The following is a 19,985-nucleotide window of genomic DNA, read 5'->3' on the forward strand; positions in this document are numbered from 1 at the left end:
CACTGTATTCTTACTATACTGCACACAATAATTTATTATCCTTGTTTTTAGGATGATAAATATAACCCCAAGAAGGCTAAATAAACTGTTTATATTATAAAACAAAATAATCACAATACAGGTTTTAGATTTCATTTTAGACTTCTTTTATCCCTTCATTGCTTGTACTCAGAAACCAAGCTTAATGCAGTAACAAAGCCTCTTAAAGCATTTTCTTTAATATTTTCCACATTTCCTACTCATTTTAAGTCACTGCTGTTACCTTCACCCAGGCTGTCAACTGCTGCATCTAGATCAACATACCTGCTATCTCTCTGAATTTTTTTCCTTCTATTATAAATTTGAAAAGTGCTTTCAAAATACTGCTAACTACAAACTGTTAATTCAGGGGGCACAATTGCTCAGAAGACTAAAATCGTCCATTCCCATTTTATTATGCCCAAATTCTTTTCTTTTTTTCCCCTTGGTTTTCCGAAACAGGGTTTCTCTGTGTAGTCCTGGCTGTCCTAGAACTCAGAAATCTGCCTGCCTCTGCCTCTCGAGTGCTGGGATTAAAGGCGTGCGCCACCACAGCCCAGGTAAATTCTTCTTCTTCTTCTTCTTCTTCTTCTTTTTTTAATTAGATATTTTCTTTATTTACATTTCAAATGCTATCCTGAAAGTTCCCTATCCCCCCCCTGGCCCTGCTCCCCTACCCACCCACTCCCACTTCTTGGCCCTGGAGTTCCCCTGTACTGGGTCATATAAAGTTTGCAAGACCCAGGGGCCTCTCTTACCAATGGTGGCCGACTAGGCCATCTTCTGCTACATATGCAGCTAGAGACACGAGCTCAGGGGGTATTGGTTAGTTAATATTGTTGTTCCACCTATAGCGTTGCAGACCCCTTCAGCTCCTTTGGTACTTTCTCTAGCTCCTCCATTGGGGGTCCTGTGTTCCATCCTATAGATGACTGTGAGCATCTACTTCTGTATTTTCCAGGCACTGGCAAAGACTCATATGAGACAACTATATCAGGGTCCCTTCAGCAAAATCTTGCTGGCATATGCAATAGTGTCTGGGTTTGATGGCTGATGATGGGATGGATCCCTGGGTGGGGTAGTCTCTGGATAGTCTATCCTTTCTCGTCTTAGCTCCAAACTTTGTCTCTGTAACTCCTTCCATGGGTATTTTGTTCCCTATTCTAAGGAAGAATGAAGTATCCACACATTGGTCTTCCTTCTTCTTGGTTTTCTTGTATTTTGTAAATTATATCTTGGGTATTTTAAGTTTCTGGGCTAATATCCACTTATCAGTGAGTGCATATCTAGTGAGTTCTTTTGTGATTGGGTTACCTCACTAAGGATGATATCCTCCAGATCCATTTGCCCAAGAATTTCATAAATTCATTGTTTTTAATAGCTGAGTATTACTCCATTGTATAAATGCACCACATTTTCTGTATACATTCCTCTGTTGAGGGACATCTGGGTTCTTTCCATTATGCCCAAATTCTTACTGGCATTCCAACATGTGGTTCTAAACATGTGCTTTATTTTTAACCTCATACTGATTTCTACCAAAAGTTCTGGGTCAGGGAGGTGACCGCTAAGGTGTCACCATCCTTATTCCAGACATGGAATCTGAACTCTTGTGTCCTTGCAATTGTCATTGTAAAATTCTCAGCCCACTTCTAGTTCCCAAATGACATAATCAGATTTGTAAATTCTGAAGATTTAACAAAAGGTGCTAGGATAAGCTGGGCCTAATACAGTGTAAAAGTGAATAGAAACTTGTATGTGGGCATTTAGGGGAGACCTGAGGGGTGTTATCTGAGCATGACAAGAAACCAAGCATAGTTATTTGTTTGGGAAATTTATTTATGGTGTAAGTATTAATGAAGGCAAAGGTCCTGCTGTAGAGATAGTGTGCCTTATGTGTAGGAATAACTAGATGCCTTCTTCCCTGTGAATTTACATGACATTTGCAATTAAAGTCACCCGTAGGTTATTCTGACATTGATACTGGAACCCACTATGGTTCATGGGCTTCTGCTTCATTCTTATTATCCTTGTTTTTAAGATGATAACACTGTGGGTGTGAGTTTGGGATCTGGGAGGTTATGTTATTTCTTTCTTTCTTTTTTTCTTGTTTTAGATTTTGGTTTTCTTGTTCTCAGCACTTACCACTCTCTAAACTTCCTTTTATTTAATGTCTTTCATGTTCAGTAGACTAATACTGTACCATCATTTTATGTATAGGACTTTATTTCCTTATCTTTGTAAAATCTCAAACAACCTGTTTTCAGTAAGCATTATTTGACAGGTAGTCCACGCTATCAATATAAAAGTATATTATTGTAATTTGTGATGAGGCAGTATCACAAGGTCCTACACCTGATGAGCTTGGTAGTCCGGCCATAAACACAGTGTGTGTGTGTAAATAAAACAATTACAGGTACCCTAGCAGAAAAATAAACTGTACTTATGTGTTAAGGCCCTATGCTGAGAACAATGAACAATGAAATAATCTACAACAGTCAGCAGGTGACATGGGTCTTTCACAGAGTTCATAATTTGGTGGGGAAAACAATGTAAATACACATGAAACAACCAGACAACTTTAAATTATTCTTATTATTATAGTTAATTGTCAATATCAGTGGTTTCAATTCATATGGAGAGTAAGAGTAATGTGCCAAGATAGAGACTGCCCTGAGAGGGCTTCATGGGGCTTAGACTGGTACAGAAGGAATAAGACATATAGCTTTAGCTGGAAAGAGGAAAGGAGAAAGAACCCAGAGAGACTGGGAACAGAGGCACCACTGAGAAGTAGACTGGCTTCTCTAGAAAATGAGTTTAACTGGGAAGAAAGGAAAATGAGAGTATACACATAAATAAAGCCAGGTTGTGGGATAAAGTGGTCTGGAGATTCTAGACATCCTCTTGTAAACAAGATAAGCTCCTGAGGTGGGTGGAGGTACCAGAGAATTTACCAACAGTGGCATTTTAGGGGCATTACTCCTAAGTACTCTTTTGACATCAAAAGACCCTATAGGTACAAAATTAAATTCATTTGACTAATAAGTTATACTGACTTTAATCTTTACACTTTGTGCTGAATCAATCTTATGAAAAAGGTATATAGTTCTACTGTTAGAGATGTGTTTCAGTGGCAATGTTTACTTAGCATACATATTGATTTGATTTGGTTTGAGTCCCCGCAATACAATCAGTAAACAAAACAAACCAGCCACAGTCCAGGCTATATCTGATGCTTCCACCTAAACAGCTCTATCTACTTTCTCCAATTTTTTTCAGAAAGGCAGGAAAAACTGCTAGGACTTCAATGTGCTTGGAGTTTATATAATGACCTAAATTAACACTGGGGAAGACATATTTCAACACTTATTTTCTGGACTAAAAAGTGGTTTAAAAAAAAAAAATCCTGCACAATAAAACAGGGTGAGCATGACCTGGCAGGGTGTAAGAACATGCTGGCTCTAAACATGCAGCACTTACCTAGCAACCCCTTCCTTCGTGTAGAACACAGAATAGGTGAGATTGTCTCCATGAGGGTCTGATGCAGGTGTACGCCATGTCAATTTAATGAAGCGAGTAGAGACCAGGGAGGCCACGACGTCTCGAGGAGCTGAAGGTAGTGGTCCCGTTGTGGCTGGTGCTAGATGGTCAGTAGTGGCACTGGTCAGTGAAGTGGGAGGTAATGTTGGGATGGCAACATCTTGTCATGTGCAAACATTGGGGAATATGAAGGGCAAACCACGACGGTTTTTAAAGAGAACAGAAAAACAAAAAACAAAAAAGAAATAAACAAAACCACGATGGGAAATAAAATAAAATGAGTGAACATAAAAAAGGTCATTAAACTGAAGGCTAACATGCAGGCCGGGGTAACTACTGCAAACTAATGGGGATATTCAAGACACATCACTGTGGAACAGATTTTCTAATCTGATAAGGGTTGTGATAAGGACAGGGAAAAGACAGCTGAGAATAACACATCTTAAATGATGACACAGCAGTGCCCAGGTTGTCTTAATATTGAAAGCAGCATGCAATATGTGTTAAACTCTGCATATAACTCTCATAGTTTGGTGGACCTCAGTATTTTCTACTTTACCAAATCATGGAAAAACCTATCTATAATGATTATAGTATAGGTACTCCTCATTACACTCTTATGACGGGCCCCAGGGAAAGTCTGTGGTGGGGGATATGACTTCATTTATTTTTTCAGGTTTACAGATTAGAAAGCTACACTTGCAACTTCAATACTTTGTTATCCACATTGGCAATACCCAGGGAAGTGACAACTTTCCTCAGCGTGATAAATTACACTTCAATTGTTCTTATGTCAATCCATTTAGCTGTATCACTATAAAAACCCAAACCCAAAATTCCAAGACCACAAAAACAATATAGGTCACTTAGGATCCTCTGTCAGGATCTTCCACCATGTAAACAGCTCCAGACATGCAGTACTGGGTATAAGAGATGAAGTAATGGAAGCAGTAAGCAGCTGTGGCCAACCTGCTCTTCCCTATTAGATCTGATTTTAGAAACTTTATTCCTTGTACTCAATCTAAATCTTCCTTTTAGAGACAAAGTACAAATTTAATCTCTCTCACACACATACCACCCCACCCCTCAGAGAGGGTCTCATGCTAAAAAAAAAAGTTACTACAAACTACCTAGGGAAATTGGTAGGAAACAATCAGAGGAAAAAATAATTTGTAAACTTTGTTTCTCCCACATCTGCCATTTATGGAGATGGACCCCAGGGCCTCCACCAGACTAGATAAGCACTTTTACCTTGTACACAGTTCTGAATTAAGAGGTATCTGAGCACTTTCCACAAGGAACTCTGTCACATTTATGTGGACCAGTAAATCATTACAACAGTTCTGTAATTTGTACTACCATATTGTCTCAGTCTTACAGAGGATGATATTTAAAGGAGATACAACCTGGGTAATAGCAAGTGGTACACTGATAACCTAACTCTGACTTCTAGTGTAAAGGCCCTGAATGGAGCCAGCAGGAACTTCACTTCCAGTGTGGCTGTGTCACTGGGAATCACTTATTCTTTCCTGTTCTCTTCTTTTTATGTCTACTCCTTGGAAGAGTTAGTCTATTAAAATGTAACATTATGAAGTTTTCTTCAGCTATAAGCACAAAATTACTGAGACACATAGCCTAATATAACAATGCTCACAGTGTCCTAGGGCATTTCTGTTACACAAAACACTTGATTTTAAAACAACCTATCTAAGTCTTCCACAAAATTAAAACGTCTGGAAACTACTCCAAGACTTTTATAACAGTCATCACAGGCTCAAAGCCTAAGTGAAACAAACCACTTATCTTGAGGCCAAATATATGCAATTATAATCTTTGAAAATTATGCTGTTTTGTTGTTCTTCTGCCATTAGAATTTATTCCTGAGAGTTCAAAGATGAGAGTTCAAAGATCTGATCACTCACTCTGCTCCAAAACTTCCCACAGCATAAGCCTGAAAACCTCAGCTCTGGGCTCACAGTCTTCTACGGGTTGATTCCCAATCTAGTTCCCCAGCCTAGAGAGACTGTTGTGTGATGGAACATACTGTTCATGCTGTATTCTGGATCTTTCTGGCTCACTGCAGAAGAATGAGCCTTTCAGCTTCTTTGTTCACACTATCCATGTCTATAGCAACAGACACAGGCCAGTCTAGGACAGATAGCTTCACGAGACTAACATATTACACACACCTGAAGCTGTTTCTGAAGGTGGAAATCATTAAGTTCTGTGCTGGACATGACATGTTGCCCTTGGTTAAGAGGATCCAATTATTCTAATTTGACACCTACTTAAGTCAGTGAAGTGAGCTGTGAGTAGGCACATTTAAAATTTCATTTTGAAATACAAAATGTGTGTGTGTGTGTGTGTGTGTGTGTGTGTGTATGTATAGTTTCTAAATTCCTTCAAATGGCAAGAGAGTGTCTTGGGAAAGGTTCATTCTCTGTAGCCCTTTATTTCCTCATGTAAAGAACTCTACTATATTGGTAAGTCCCAGGGATGTTCATGGTAACATTGCCTAGAATTGGGCGAGATCTACATGACGCATGAGTGTCAAAGAAGGTACAGCTCCATACGCCATCACATGTATAATAAGTTAGCAAGTGTACCAGAAAGAAGGGGGGTGGGGAGGGAAAAAGAGGGTGTGTGTGTGTTTGAGAGACAGAGATACAGAGACAAAGAGACACATGGGAGCCTAGTGTTAATCTGACAATTCTACAGGAGAAAAATCCTATGTTGTTTGCATGTAACACTTCTAAATCTTAATCATGCAATCTTTTCTCCCAGACAGTGATCAGTTCTAGGCACCCTAGATTAAATACCAGCCAAGATCATGTACTGCAGAGAACCTACTGAAAAGAGCGCCTGTGCCTGGAAGCTGCTGGGGTGTTCAACCATGTGGAGTAATTTCATGCTCTTTATTGTAAAGACATAGTAAATTATAAAAACAACCTATAACAAGCAGAAGTGTGAAAGTAGAAGGACTAACGTTTTCCTTTCTTGTAGAGGGTATGAGGGTGCTCCAGAGAAGCATTATGGGAACCAGGAATGCTAATCATGAAGGGGTATCTCCTCGATGGAGGACAGAAATCAAACACCTGTATTCCGTCCAGAAAGCCGAGAGTGGGGGCTGTTAATGACCTGGTGACCTTTTTGCTAACTGTGGAGGCAGTCCTCACCCAAATGTTCCAGAATGCTTTTCCCAGACTCTTCTATCTCTAAACCATTACTCATCCTTAGGGAGATGTCACAGAATGTTTATCCCAGATTCTTCCCTCTCTAGACCATTACCTTGGGGGAGATCCCTTATGGTCTGCTGACCTCTATGCTACTGGTCAGAGACCACACTAAATTCTAGGCCTTTTAGCTATGGTTATATGTACTTTAAAAAGGAGTTTCTATGTAGTCAACATCTTAAGCTTTATTGTGCATCTGGAATTGGACTGATTGTTGCCTGGAAACCTTTTCCCATATTGTACCATGTTTTAAATACGCTGACAATGAACCACCTGGCATTAGACTCTCAGAAGTCTGATCCAGGTTGATAAAATCAATCTGGTTTTCATTCTTATCTTTTCATGTGGTTTGTTTCTTTGTCTGACACCTACAGAGACCCCCTCACTTTCCATTACATCCAACTCTTTATAGTAGAATGTAGTTGGTATCTTTATATCTTCTGAAATATTTCTTGGGATCTCCTTTCTTCTCCTAAACCCTTTCCCTGTCTCCCTCTCCTCAACTTCTCAGAAGTCATAAAGTGAACATGCTCCGCTAATGCTCTCCTTATGAAATACTTCACTATAGTAAGCCCAAAGCAACAGAGCTACACAACCATGGACAGAAACTCCATAAGCATGAGCAAAAGACAAACAAACCTTCTTCCTCTAGGTAGTTTCCCCAGGAACTCTATCACAGCAATAGAAAGCTGATTCACACAGATGTCTTTATATTTACACACATAAAGAAATGGAATGATGCCAAACATGTTGCTTCACAAACTTTTGTACAACATATGGCTTGAAGAGGCTACTACATCTGTATAAAAACAAATTTGAATATTCTCAAGCATAGAGTCACTTTTATTATTCCTTACACAGATGAGGTTTTTTTGTTTGATTTTAGTTAGTTTGCTTTTGGTCTTTCTAGACAGGGTTTCTCTGTATATCCCTGGCTGTTCCAGAACTCACTCTGTAGAGCAAACTGGTCTTGAACTCACAGAAATCTGCCTGCCTCTGCCTCCTGAGTGCTGGGATTAAAAACATGCACCACCATACCTGACTTAAGAATTATTCCAATAATAGCCAGGACATCATAAATTCCATTTTGTATTAAACAAAAAAGCATTTTAAGTAAATCAAAATGTATTAAGAAATAAGGCAGATAAGAGCAAAGTAAATTTAATAGAAGAAATTCTGGCATCCCAAGTACTACAAAGGGGCAGACTGAAAAGACAAAAATCAATTGATCAACTGTCAGTACATTTGGAAGCAGGGATGACATGTATAAGATGGAGCTCTGAGACTTCAAAATCCTCTGCAACATTTATACTCAAGTAATCAGAGGAGATAAGAAAGGAGAACAGAAGATACCAGCCAAGTCACACACACCATCAAGGCTAACATGACCAAGCAGCAAGGCATACTGACAAACATCATGTACTTCTGATGCAGAAACACTACAGGGTCACTTACCATTTGTACTTAAGGAGAGAAAAATCACATCAGCATAATCATAAGATAATGAGAGAACATATACTTTGACCAAAACTTTGGAAGTGTTGAAGATATGGTAGATCAGAAGTCTACAGAAATGTCAAATTTAAAGAGACAGATAGAACATAATTGCAACATGGTATCCAAAAGACTAGAGGAGAATGAATTCCTACAACTCTCAGCTTCTTTCCCGCCTTTCTCTCAAGTAGTCTGCTCTATAAATTCCCACTACCTTTCTCAACCCAGCTCTTCCATCTAGCTCTGACTAAGGGTGCCCTTACCCACCCTGGGCAGCAGCAAGTATTCCAGGCAGGAAGATGGGGCTAATTTCACTAATCTTAGTGGTCATGATCCTCGCATGCTTACAAAATGTTTAAAATATTTCTTTTATATTCTTTGTCTAGTTTGGTTATTGTCTGGTTGTTTACTGCAGAAATAAGTTCAATATTCTATTATAGTTATATGTGCTTTAAAATGCTGCAAAAGTTATTAGTAACTTCTCTCAAAGAAGTAGAACAGTAATAAAAGACTCTGGATTATGGTACTGACCATAATAAATAATTATGTACAACAAACTCAAGAAGTATGGGCTTCAAGGATAGTTTGTATCTTTTAAGATGAGTGACTATATTCAAGGCTAACTCCAATTATCCAACAGTTTGCTTGATAAATGACATGCTATTAATTTCTAGATGTCAATGTTTTATTTTATTTCCACATACCTGTCAACACCTGGGAGGTGAGACAAAGTACAACAAATAAAGTCACCTAAATCGAGGAGGAAGATCAACTGTAAATTGTAGAGCACCTGCCTAGTATTTTGAGGGCCTTTCTTGTTGCTGTGAGAAAAACACCTGTCAAAAGCCACTAAGGAAGAAAGGGTTTATTTGGGCTCATAGTACATTATAGTGGATAATTGTGGCAGTAACACAGACCAATTTTAGCTGTGGCAGCAGGAGGAGAATGATCACATTCCATTCCAGTCAGGAAGTAGGGAGATGAATGCATTGTCAAAATAACGACAGGGTCTTGTTAGGCAGTCCAGGCTACTTTCTATGGTTACAGGAAGCATTCTTAATCACAGCCAGCTTCTTCACAATGAATGTGGGAACAGTTTCCCTAAAGAGTGTCATCATTTTAAGAGTAAAGCCAGTAGGGCTGTCACACTGGTAAATATGGTACCATATTCTAACAAAAACTGAAAAGACACCCCGTCATTTCACATGGTTTCTATCAGGCAATGTCTTCCCAATACCAGCAGGGTAGAGATAAGCTGTTTTTATAAGTGCCGTTGGAAAACCAATCAAACTGTTAGAGATGCCATTCTAAAACTGACAAAACCTGTGTATATCAAAGTTCACACAGCTCAGTACTCATCCTGAGAACTTCTCTTCTGGGTCCTATTCCACAATTCTGAAAGCACAGTTCATTTTCTCTATAGCCAACAGCTGAAAAGAAGCAATTAAAAAACAAACAAGCTTTTGAGATGCACAGACCAACAACTAGAATCCAATAAAACAACTACACCAATAGATGAAAGAGGTTCAGTAAAAGCATTCACATTCAGTCAGGGAATCAACCATACTAGGCTACCAGTCACAGTACTTTATTAAAAATAAAAACAGTAGAACAAGACCCACATATCATTTACTCCTGAGAGTCATTTGTCACATAAAGGAGGCACTGAAAAGTATGCAGTAGTTATGACTTCAAGCTGTATGCAGCGCTCCCAATGGTGTCTCTCAGTGTACGGGACAAGTTTCACAGCTTGGTAGGGAGATGCATAAGAGATGACATAGATTTCCTATAATAAAATTCATCATTATTCCCAAGTTTTAAATGTGAAAATGAGACAAAAAAATAGAGCAAAGGAATAATGCTGTGTGATTATGACTGAGAAACATCTTTGTACACTGTCACAATCTAATTTACAAACATCTGTCAGGACAAGAATAATTTTTTTCAACAAAGCCCACATAAGGAAATTTTATTAATTCTAACATTCTGACTTTTCAAGTAGAAAAAAAATCTAATAATTTTCAAGAACCCTGTGCTTAGAATAGGGCTTACTTGGGCTGGAGAGATGGCTCAGTGGTTAAGAGCACTGACTGTTCTTCCAAAGGACCTGGGTTCAATTCCCAGTACCCAGCTCATAACTGTCTGTACCTCCAAGATCTGATGCCCTCACACAGACACATGTGAGACAAACATTAATGCACATATAATTTAAAAAGGGAGGAGGGGAGGCTGGAGAGATGGCTCAGTGGTCAAGAACACTGGCTGCTCTTCTAGAAGTCCTGAGTTCAATTCCCAGTAATCACATGGTGGCTCACAATCATCTGTAATGGGATCTGATGCCCTTTTCTGGTATGCAGGTGTACATGCAGGTATCATATACATAAAATAAATAAATCTTTAAAAAAGATTAAAAAAAGAATAGGGCTTACTTGAAATAGCATGCACTTTTTTGTTATGTATTATTTGAAAGAAACATCAAATTGTCTTGTGAAAATCTAACATAAGTTTTAAAACTTGAAAGATATGTTATTTTTTTCAAGGTTTGTATGAAAGAAACAATGATAGATCTGACATCTACTTTCAACCTGTGAATAATTTCCCTATTACTATCAGCATTATTTCACTTCTAGAAAGAGAAAAGGTCTAAAGTACAAATGATTCCCAAATATCCTGAATATCCTTAAAATGGTCATGCTTGTTTAAATAACCTTATTGGTGCTAGTGTAATAAGGAAGGTGTATCTAGTTTTAAAACTATTTGCCATGTCTTCAATATTCATAAGTGTCATTCCCCAAGGCAGTATTAAGACATATATGCTCAAGATCCTTTATCATATTTAAATAAAATCCATACAATTAATAATGAGCCAACAACTTTGATGAAGAAACTAATTTAAGAGAGTCTATTTACAAAGTAAGGGCAGAAATCACACTGAACAACAGCGCTCACCAACTGTTGTACTGAAATGGTATCTGTTTAGCAGTGCTGGGAAAGCTCTATGGCATAAGTGATACAAACAGTGAACACAGATCCCTTTCTTGCAGACTAATAGAAAAGAACTGTGTCTACCTCATGACCATGGCATACATAATACAGAAAGTAGGTTAAATAACACTCAATGACATTAGGTATTTCCTTTCTGCTGGAGGCCAAGAACACTGGCAGCTAAAATGGCATTTATAGTCAGGCTTTGATAAACATACAAGATTTGACCCTGACAAAAGAGAGGCACCTTAACATAGCAAAGTAATTTAAGTACTAATGTGTAAAATGAATGAGGACATGAACTTAACCTTGAGACTGGTTAGAAGCTATCTATCTACAATATTACACAGTGTCTCAGTGCATCTGATTTTCTGTGAATTAGAGAGGTGAGAGCCACAACTCAGCTTCAACTACTATATTATGTGTAATTCTGGACAAGTTTACTTAACAAGTTGAAACTTCAGTTCTTAAAGTGAATATACACAGGAACAGTAGTTACACATACTGTTTATTCATGGAGAGGGAGGAGAAGAAGAGAGAAGTGGGGAGGAGAGGGAGAGAGAGAAGGGGCAAGAGGGAGAAGGTGAGAGGTTGGTTGGTGGAAACAAAGAATGGAAATCTATATCCAAACCTCATAGTTTTACTTTTCAAATGAGCAGAAAAGAGAAAAACAGGAGACATTCCATAAAGAACACAAGAAAACAATGAGTAATTAGATGGAATGGTATCCTTGGAACACCTAAGCCAGAGACAAGTTGCACTAGTTATACATCAATCGAAACCTTAAACCTCCTTCCTTGTTCTCTCCTTCCCTCCAAACCCATCTTTGGTTTTTGAGACAGATCTCTTACACAGCCAAGGCTGTCTGTTCTTTAGCTCACGATCTTCCTATCTCGGCCTCTCAAGTGCTGGGATTACAGGCATGCTGATATAAAACTGTAATTATCTCTTTAAAACATTAATAGTAAAAATGTATTTATTGGGAGGACCTACCAGGCACAGAATGATACAAAAAAGGACAAGTGGTGTATCATGTTAACATTAATCAAAACAAAACTAGCACTGGACAAAAAATAGAGTTCAGCACCACAGTGCTTAGTTAACACGCTCAACACACTGGGTTTGAACCCCAGCACCATAAACAAAAATGATCTTTTAAAAAAGTCTACCTGGTTACTATACTGATTAGCTATGCTAATTTTAGGAAAAGTAGACTTCAGAAAAAAAGAGCTAAAGACAAAGCACAAGGAACATATACACACAGTGAGAAATCCCATTAGAAAAAGAAAACTGAAAACCACACTATATAAGCAAAAGACCTATTAAGATAAAAACAATAAAAACAAACAAACAAACAAAAAACCAGACAAACCATTATGAGAACCAAAAACCCTCCTAAAATAACACTGAACTCCTTTTGTGTTAACCGTTTACTGCTGGACATGAAGCTTCCCTTAAGTATGGTTTAAATATCCAACGAGACTTGGTCAGGAAAACTAATTTTTTTCTATACAAGCAGTTACTGATTAGAGATAGCTCTGTATTACAGAGAGGGCTTGTGTTTGCTCCCCTCTCAACACTGGGACCCCATCCAGGCTAGACCTGTGCAGGCCCTGTGCATGCTGCTGCAGTGCCTGTGAGTTCATATGTGCATCAGAGTCCTGCTGTGTCTAGAAGGCTTGGTTTTCTTGGTGTCTTTCATGCCCACTGGCTCTTACAGTCTTTCTGCCTCCTCATCCCAGAGCTTCGTGAGCCCTGGGGAAGAGGTTTGATGGAAACACCTGACTTAGACTGAGTGTTCTAAGGTCTCTCAATCTCTGCACACTGTCCAGGTGTGAATCTGTTTACTTTGTCCCAGCTGTTTTTTTTTTGTCTTATTCTGGCTTGTTTTTAATCTTATTTTATTATAATTTTTCTAGATGCCTGTTTGTTTTCTAATGGAGGGGGAGAAAGTATGTAGATATGAGTAGGTGAGGAGGTGAAGAGGATCTGGGAAGAGCTGGTGAAATGGAACTATTAATCATAATAAATCATATAAAAACATTTCAGGAAGAAAAACCTGAATCAAAATCCTAAAATAAATAAAAATAAAAAATAATTAAAATAAATGCATTAGAAGGTAATTCTAAATATTTTTCTAAGATATTAACAGGCAAAAGGTAATTTATACAGTAGAGGGCTAAGAGAAGATAACAGAATAAGCAACAAGAGCAATGTAACAAACTAAAACATCATAAAACATTTTAGGACCTAAAGAAATGCAAACTTCACATTTAAAAATGCTGTTGAGGGGCTGGTGAGAAGACTCAGCGGGTAAGAGCACTGACTGCTCTTCCGAAGGTCCTGAGTTCAAATCCCAGAAACCACATGGTGGCTAACAACCACCCATAATGAGATCTGATGCCCTCTTCTGATGCATCTGAAGACAGCTACAGTGTACTTATGTATAATAATAAATAAATCTTAAAAAAAAAATGCTGTTGAATGGCGGGAACATGTCACCTGCACACGAGGAAAAAGTGCACAAAGCACACCATGAAATCACAATGGAAGGACAGGTCAAAATCCTACAGTTTCCAGAGAAGGAGGGGGCAACCTAAAATGATGGAATGAATGGAGGTAATGCCGAGGAGTTTGTTAAAATGCCCACTGCCTTAAAACTTCTTGCACACTCAGAGATATTTATATAAAATATAATCAAGTCAGCTATACATGTAAAACCTTCAGACAAGTGTAAGAAAGTAAAAACGTGGCTTAGAGAATGTGGTCTGCAAGAAGGCGCAATGTGAGTAAGAAGACAGTGAAAATGTAACAGACTTCCTATCATCTAGTAAGAGGAAAAATCAGATTAACCCTAAGTGTGTTGAGGGTAAAAAAAGTCTAAATATGTTGCAATTTTAAGAATAGCTGAATGATAAAGTAGAAAGAAACAAATTGAGACAGCAGAAATAAGAAAGTAAAAAGCTATCTGAAGTTGAAAATCATCAAAGAAAATGACAAAGTTTGATAATGGTACAGAAAATATATGGCCACCAATGTACATAAGAGAAAACATTAAGAGAAAACTGATACTGATCTGACTAAGTAGAATTGAAGGCAAAATGATTGACCAAGAGAAAACAAGTGTTTCCTGCTGCTAAAAAACAATCTGAATTTTCTTGATTGTGAGACCTACTTTCTCATTTTAACATCTGAAAGGCTGCATCTTAGAATACTACAGTGCCTTGCAGTTTATGAAACAGTCATCCACCAGGAAAGTAAGTCACATATCCTACGCTGACAACACAGCCTGGGAATCCACAAAGCAGCAGTAGCAGGAACACAACAGATCTGTGCTTATGTTTCATTACAAAGTTCTTGAGGCAGAGCAGGAGGACAAAAATTGGGTAAAGTGCTATAGAATTTGGAAATGTAATGAACAAGTTTGGTCTAATATTCATAAACTATCATATTTAGATAACATACATTGAGCTGTCATTAAAAACTGAGTATGTACTAGATTATGAAAAGATTTCAAATTCCGGTGAGTTGGAAGATGCGAGGCTATTTCTTTTTTTAAAATTATTTTATTAGATATTTTCTTCATTTACATTTTAAATGCTATCCTGAATGTCCCCTATACCCTTCCCCCACCCTGCTCCCCTGCTCACCCACTCCCACTTCTTGGCCCTGGTGTTCCCCTGTATGGGGCATATAAAGTTTGCAAGACTAAGGGGCCTCTCTTCCCAATGATGGCTGAATATGCCATCTTCTGCTACATATGCAGCTAGAGACACGAGCTCTGGGGGTACTGATTAGTTCATATTGTTGTTCCACCTATAGGGTTGCAGACCCCTTCAGTTCCTTGGGTAATTTCTCTAGCTCCTCCATTGGGGTCTCTGTGTTCTATCCTATACATGACTGTGGGCATCCATTTCTATATTTGTCAGGCACTGGCATAGCCTCACAAGAGATAGCTATATCAGTGTCCTTTCAGCAAGATCTTGCTGGCATATGCAATGGTGTCTGCGTTTGGTGGCTGATTATGGGATGGACCCCCAGAAGGGGCAGTCCCTGGATGGTCCATCCTTTCGTCTTAGCTCCAAACTTTGTCTCTGCCACTTCTTTCATGGGTATTTTATTCCCTATTTTAGGGAGGGATGAAGTATCCACGTGTTGGTCTTCCTTATTCTTGATTTTCTTGTGTTTTGGAGATTGTATCTTGGATATTCTAGGTTTCTGGGCTAATATCCACTTATCAGTGAATGCATATCAAGTGAGTTCTTTTGTGATTGGGTTACCTCACTCAGGATGATATCCTCCAGATACATCCATTTGCCTAAGAATTTCATAAATTCATTGTTTCTAATAGCTGAGTAGTACTCCATTGTGTAAATGTACCACAGTTTCTGTATCCATTCTTCTGTTGAGGAATATCTGGGTTCTTTCCAGCTTCTGGCTATTATAAATAGGGCAGCTATGAACATAGTAGAGCATGTGTCCTTATTACCAGTTGGAACATCTTCTAGGTATATACCTAGAAGAGGTATTGCTGGATCTGCCGGTAGTACTATGTCCAGTTTTCTGAGGAACCGGTGAGGCTACTTGAATTAAGGAAACTGTTTACAGAGAAGCCTGAAGGCTTGAGACCCATGAAGGAACGCATCATTAAAAGCTTTCAGGATTTTCTAGTAGTCTGAGGCTCAACTAAGTTGTTACTTGTGAATTTGGTACCCAGTTTCAATGGTTACAAGAGAGTAACACACTTCCAAAATGAAGGAATTCAAAATTAGCTAAATACTCACAATGCACTTTAGAACAACTGTGTAGGGAAGAAATACAATGTGACCATGAACTCACTGACACTGACAAAGCTATGCATTCTGAGTACTTGCTTTTGGTGCAGAATTCTAAGGAACAACTCACCCACTTAGAGTTCTTTCTCTGGAGAATTAACTCCTCACTGGTTGAAAAGTAATCTTATGACCCAGGGACACACTCTGGTTATCATTACTATTGTTATGTGTGCATTCTTGCAGTGGACTGCTAGTTTAAAAAAACACTTATATAAACAATTGAAGGAAGTTATAAAATAAAATACTCCTCCCATTCTATGTGCAGGAGGGGTGTTTCAGTATTGAGGAAGTCATCTGACTTTTTCCTGACGTTAAAAATATTCATTTTAAAAGGTGTGTCAGATGTTAATGACGCACCTACCTCAGCAGTGAGCCCCAGAAAAAGACAGGTCTTTCTTTCCATTCTAAATCAAACTGCTGTTTCCCAGATAAGCTCTTAATACACCAGAGAACATAAAACAAAATGTGTAAAGTTATTTCTACTCACTATCTATTTTGACCAAAAATTTTTTTTTGATTTTCGTTTCAATGAGCTTAATGATTTATTAACTCTAATCATGACAAATTTTCATGATGCTACAACTGAAAGAACATTAATACTTTTAAGATTCAGCTTCAGGAGCCAAAATCTAGCATTTTTTTTTTTAAAAAATCTCTTCATTATGTATAAAAAGCAAAAGAAGTCAAAGAACCCTAATAAGATCTTTTACAAGACTACTTTAATGAACTAAAATTTTTGAGTATGAGCTGAAGAGAAACCAAAACTTAGGAAAAACCCACTACCAAGGCAGAATCCAAATAAAAAGCCTTCACAGCTACTTCACGACTTAAGAGTGCATAAGCTCAGGTACACATGCACAAAGAGACTCACACATAAATGCTATGCCAAAGCACTTGCCTTAAAAAAAAAAAAAAAAAAAAAAAAAAAAGACAGCACGTGTTGACTCAGCACCTCTCAGATGGTAGCCGCATCTATATAGCAGGACTATATTTGCCTGGTCTACAAAGTGAGTTCCAGAGCTATACAGAGAAACCCTGTATCGCAAAAAAAAAAAAAAAAAAAAAAAAAAGAAAGTACACATCTAAAGCATTAGGACAACAGTTCCTGTGAGGCAATAGAAGCACTGAATGCAATAATATTAAAAAAAAAAACTTTCTCAACTGCATTTGAAATTTTATTATACTTATTTCTGGTGATTTCATAAGCATGTATCAACTGGGAGACAGTCTCAATGCCAACACTTTAGATGAAAAACACAACAATTCAAGACTGATACTGTGCGAGATCAAATCTGCAAGCATCCAGATTGTCAGTGATGTCTTTCCGACCCAAATGATATTCTGCCAATTATAACATTACTGTATAATTTAGAATCATTTAAATATAGCTTCCAATGAAATGATATTCATATATACTATCCTTCTGGTATCTTAACTCTGCATAACCTATTCCTTTTTTATAACAAAATAATAGCATCAAATTCAAATTTAAGTTTGCTTTCTGAAAATTTCTTAGCATATCTTTGAGTCTGGAAAGGTCATTTGCAGAACCTTTTCAATTTAACTATCAGATACCAAAAATATCACTGAGGCTGTAAGTTGCTACCTTAGCCTCATAAACTCTAGTCTTAAATTCTTTGAGTTTGGAGAATATTAAATCCATGTTCAAGCTAAACAAACTATAATTATATGTCAACCTTACCAAAGTTATCTAAAACTAACATGCATTATATTATAGATCAAGCATAGTGATGACAAACTTTCCTAACCCAGAAAGAATAAGGATATAATCTGAGATTTATATAGCCCTTCTCCTTTACACTAACTCAATAAATCATAGATCTGGTTCTACCTTCTTTTGTAGGGATATCTACCTAACATTTAACAAATTATTGCCAGGCAAAAAATTCTGAGAAACACAAAGAAATGTTCTTGCTACTACATGGTTGAGATCTTGAAACACCACACATAACTGGTACAGCGTTATTATCAGAGACACACACCTAAAATCTGCTGCAGTTTTCCAAATGCTATCTATAGCTAGCTATTAAAGAATCTAGTGTGTGTATGTATGTGTGTATGTATATATATGTATATATGTACACACACACACACACACACACACACACCTCCTTGAGATGTTCACTTCTATATTCACTCTTCTCTGAATTCTAAAACTGAGCTGCCTGCTATTCTTTCAATGCATGTTCAATCTTTCTACACTTTGATTTAACTGAATTCCCTCTTTTTTTTTTTTTTTTCATCTCCATGAACCCTAATTAACAAAATCCCAGATACCTTTCTGGGTTCAGTTAATGTTTAAAAAGTTCAGTGAAAAAACCTTTGTCTTAGAAATCAGACAGAAATGCTTTCTTTTTGTTTAGAAATTGAGTAGCACTTAGGCATTCAGCAGAGCTTACACTACAATTATTCAGATTTTTAGAATAAAACATCTATGCTGGCACTGTGAGAACTGTTCAGGTTTAATAGAGGGTGACCGCACATTAATACTATATATACTCTGACACTCCTGAGTTATGGCAGGTAATTTTGGTAATTATGAGTGAAGTAAACCACTGTTATCTCAAGACTACTTGGTGCTCAGCCATGTTTCTAAAATGATGGCTGACCAGCCTTGTCACTAAGTATAAGCACAATACTGATTTAAAAGTCTGATTTTTGAAATTAAAGTGAAAGGGGCAAAAAATCCCACATGAGCTTCTGTCTTAGAAACATGAAAACTTGCTTCTGTATCATAAATTTGAAGTTGAGAATCTAGGTATCAGTTCTTTCATGCTAAGTACTTTTTTTTCAACAAACAAACAAACAAACAAACAAAAAAAACAGGTCACTTAGCTGAATCTCCAAGTCTGTAAAACTAAAGACTTAAATGAAACTAAGATTTATTCTAGCTAGACTCTAATTTGTTTTTTCAATGTCACCTCCCATGCCAGTCTGCATAGAAGGGTCTTTGCCAGATAGCCAGGGATCTCTATTCATGTACTCAGTTTTAAAAAAGACTTTTGGTTTAACAAGTTTGTTTGAGACAGGGTTTTACAATTTATCCCAGGCTGGACTTCAACTCACTATGTAGCCAAGCTGGCCTGGAGCTTATGTCAATCATCCTACTCAAGCCTCCCAAATTCTCAGGTTACATGTATGAGTTATCAGGCCTGGATTAAATTTACTTTTTTTTTTTTTTTGTTTTGTTTTTTTGGTTTTTTGAGACAGGGTTTCTCTGTATAGCCCAGGCTGTCCTGGAACTCACTTTGTAGACCAGGCTGGTCTCAAACTCAGAAATCTGCCTGCCTCTGCCTCCCGAGTGCTGGGATTAAAGGCATGCACCACCATCGCCGGGCTAAATTTACTTTTAACATTTTAATAAATTATACTTTACCTTACAATTTGTATGATATGATTCATTATTCACAAAAAATTAAGCTACAATGTCCAACATTTAGAGAGAGTTGTCAAATATGCAACCTACATTTTTATCTCCCTTAACACTGCTTCAAGAAAAAACTAAAATTTTCTTAAGTAGAAATCATTATATGTAAATTAAAATATTCCATGTATAATTTCTAGTAGTTTAACTTGGCTGCCTCCAAATCTACAATTTGTTATTTTCTGAATGCTTGGATTACAGGTATTCACAACCACATCCAGCTCAGTTTGTTTTGTCAATAATGTAACTTGGATATGTACTGTCTAGCTTTTATCTCACTTTGACACAAGCTAGAGTTATCAGAGAGGAGGGAGCCTCCACTAAGAACATGCGTCAATTAAGACTTTTTAGAGTTTAATGAAAATGAAGCCACAACATACCCAAACTTATGGGACACAATGAAGGCAGTCCTAAGAGGAAAATTCATAGCCCTGA

General features: G+C 37.6%; 1 protein-coding gene across 8 annotated transcripts in view; it reads right to left on the minus strand.

Annotated features, from left to right (window-relative positions):
* The window catches only part of Neo1 (neogenin 1), a 159,435-nt gene that overhangs the window by 52,843 nt on the left and 86,607 nt on the right, over positions 1-19,985 (minus strand). For 5 of the 8 annotated variants that reach the window (XM_029542721.1, XM_021207610.2, XM_021207611.2 and 2 more), the window contains exon 8: positions 3,499-3,718. In XM_029542721.1, coding sequence (XP_029398581.1) covers positions 3,499-3,718 — 220 coding nt within the window. The remainder of the gene's footprint in view (positions 1-3,498; positions 3,719-19,985) is intronic. The other 3 variants (XM_029542722.1, XM_029542720.1, XM_029542719.1) reach the window with 1 other exon arrangement.

The sequence above is a fragment of the Mus pahari genome, chromosome 10 (genome assembly GCF_900095145.1).
Source record: "Mus pahari chromosome 10, PAHARI_EIJ_v1.1, whole genome shotgun sequence".
In the NCBI taxonomy this organism is placed as follows: domain Eukaryota; kingdom Metazoa; phylum Chordata; class Mammalia; order Rodentia; family Muridae; genus Mus; species Mus pahari.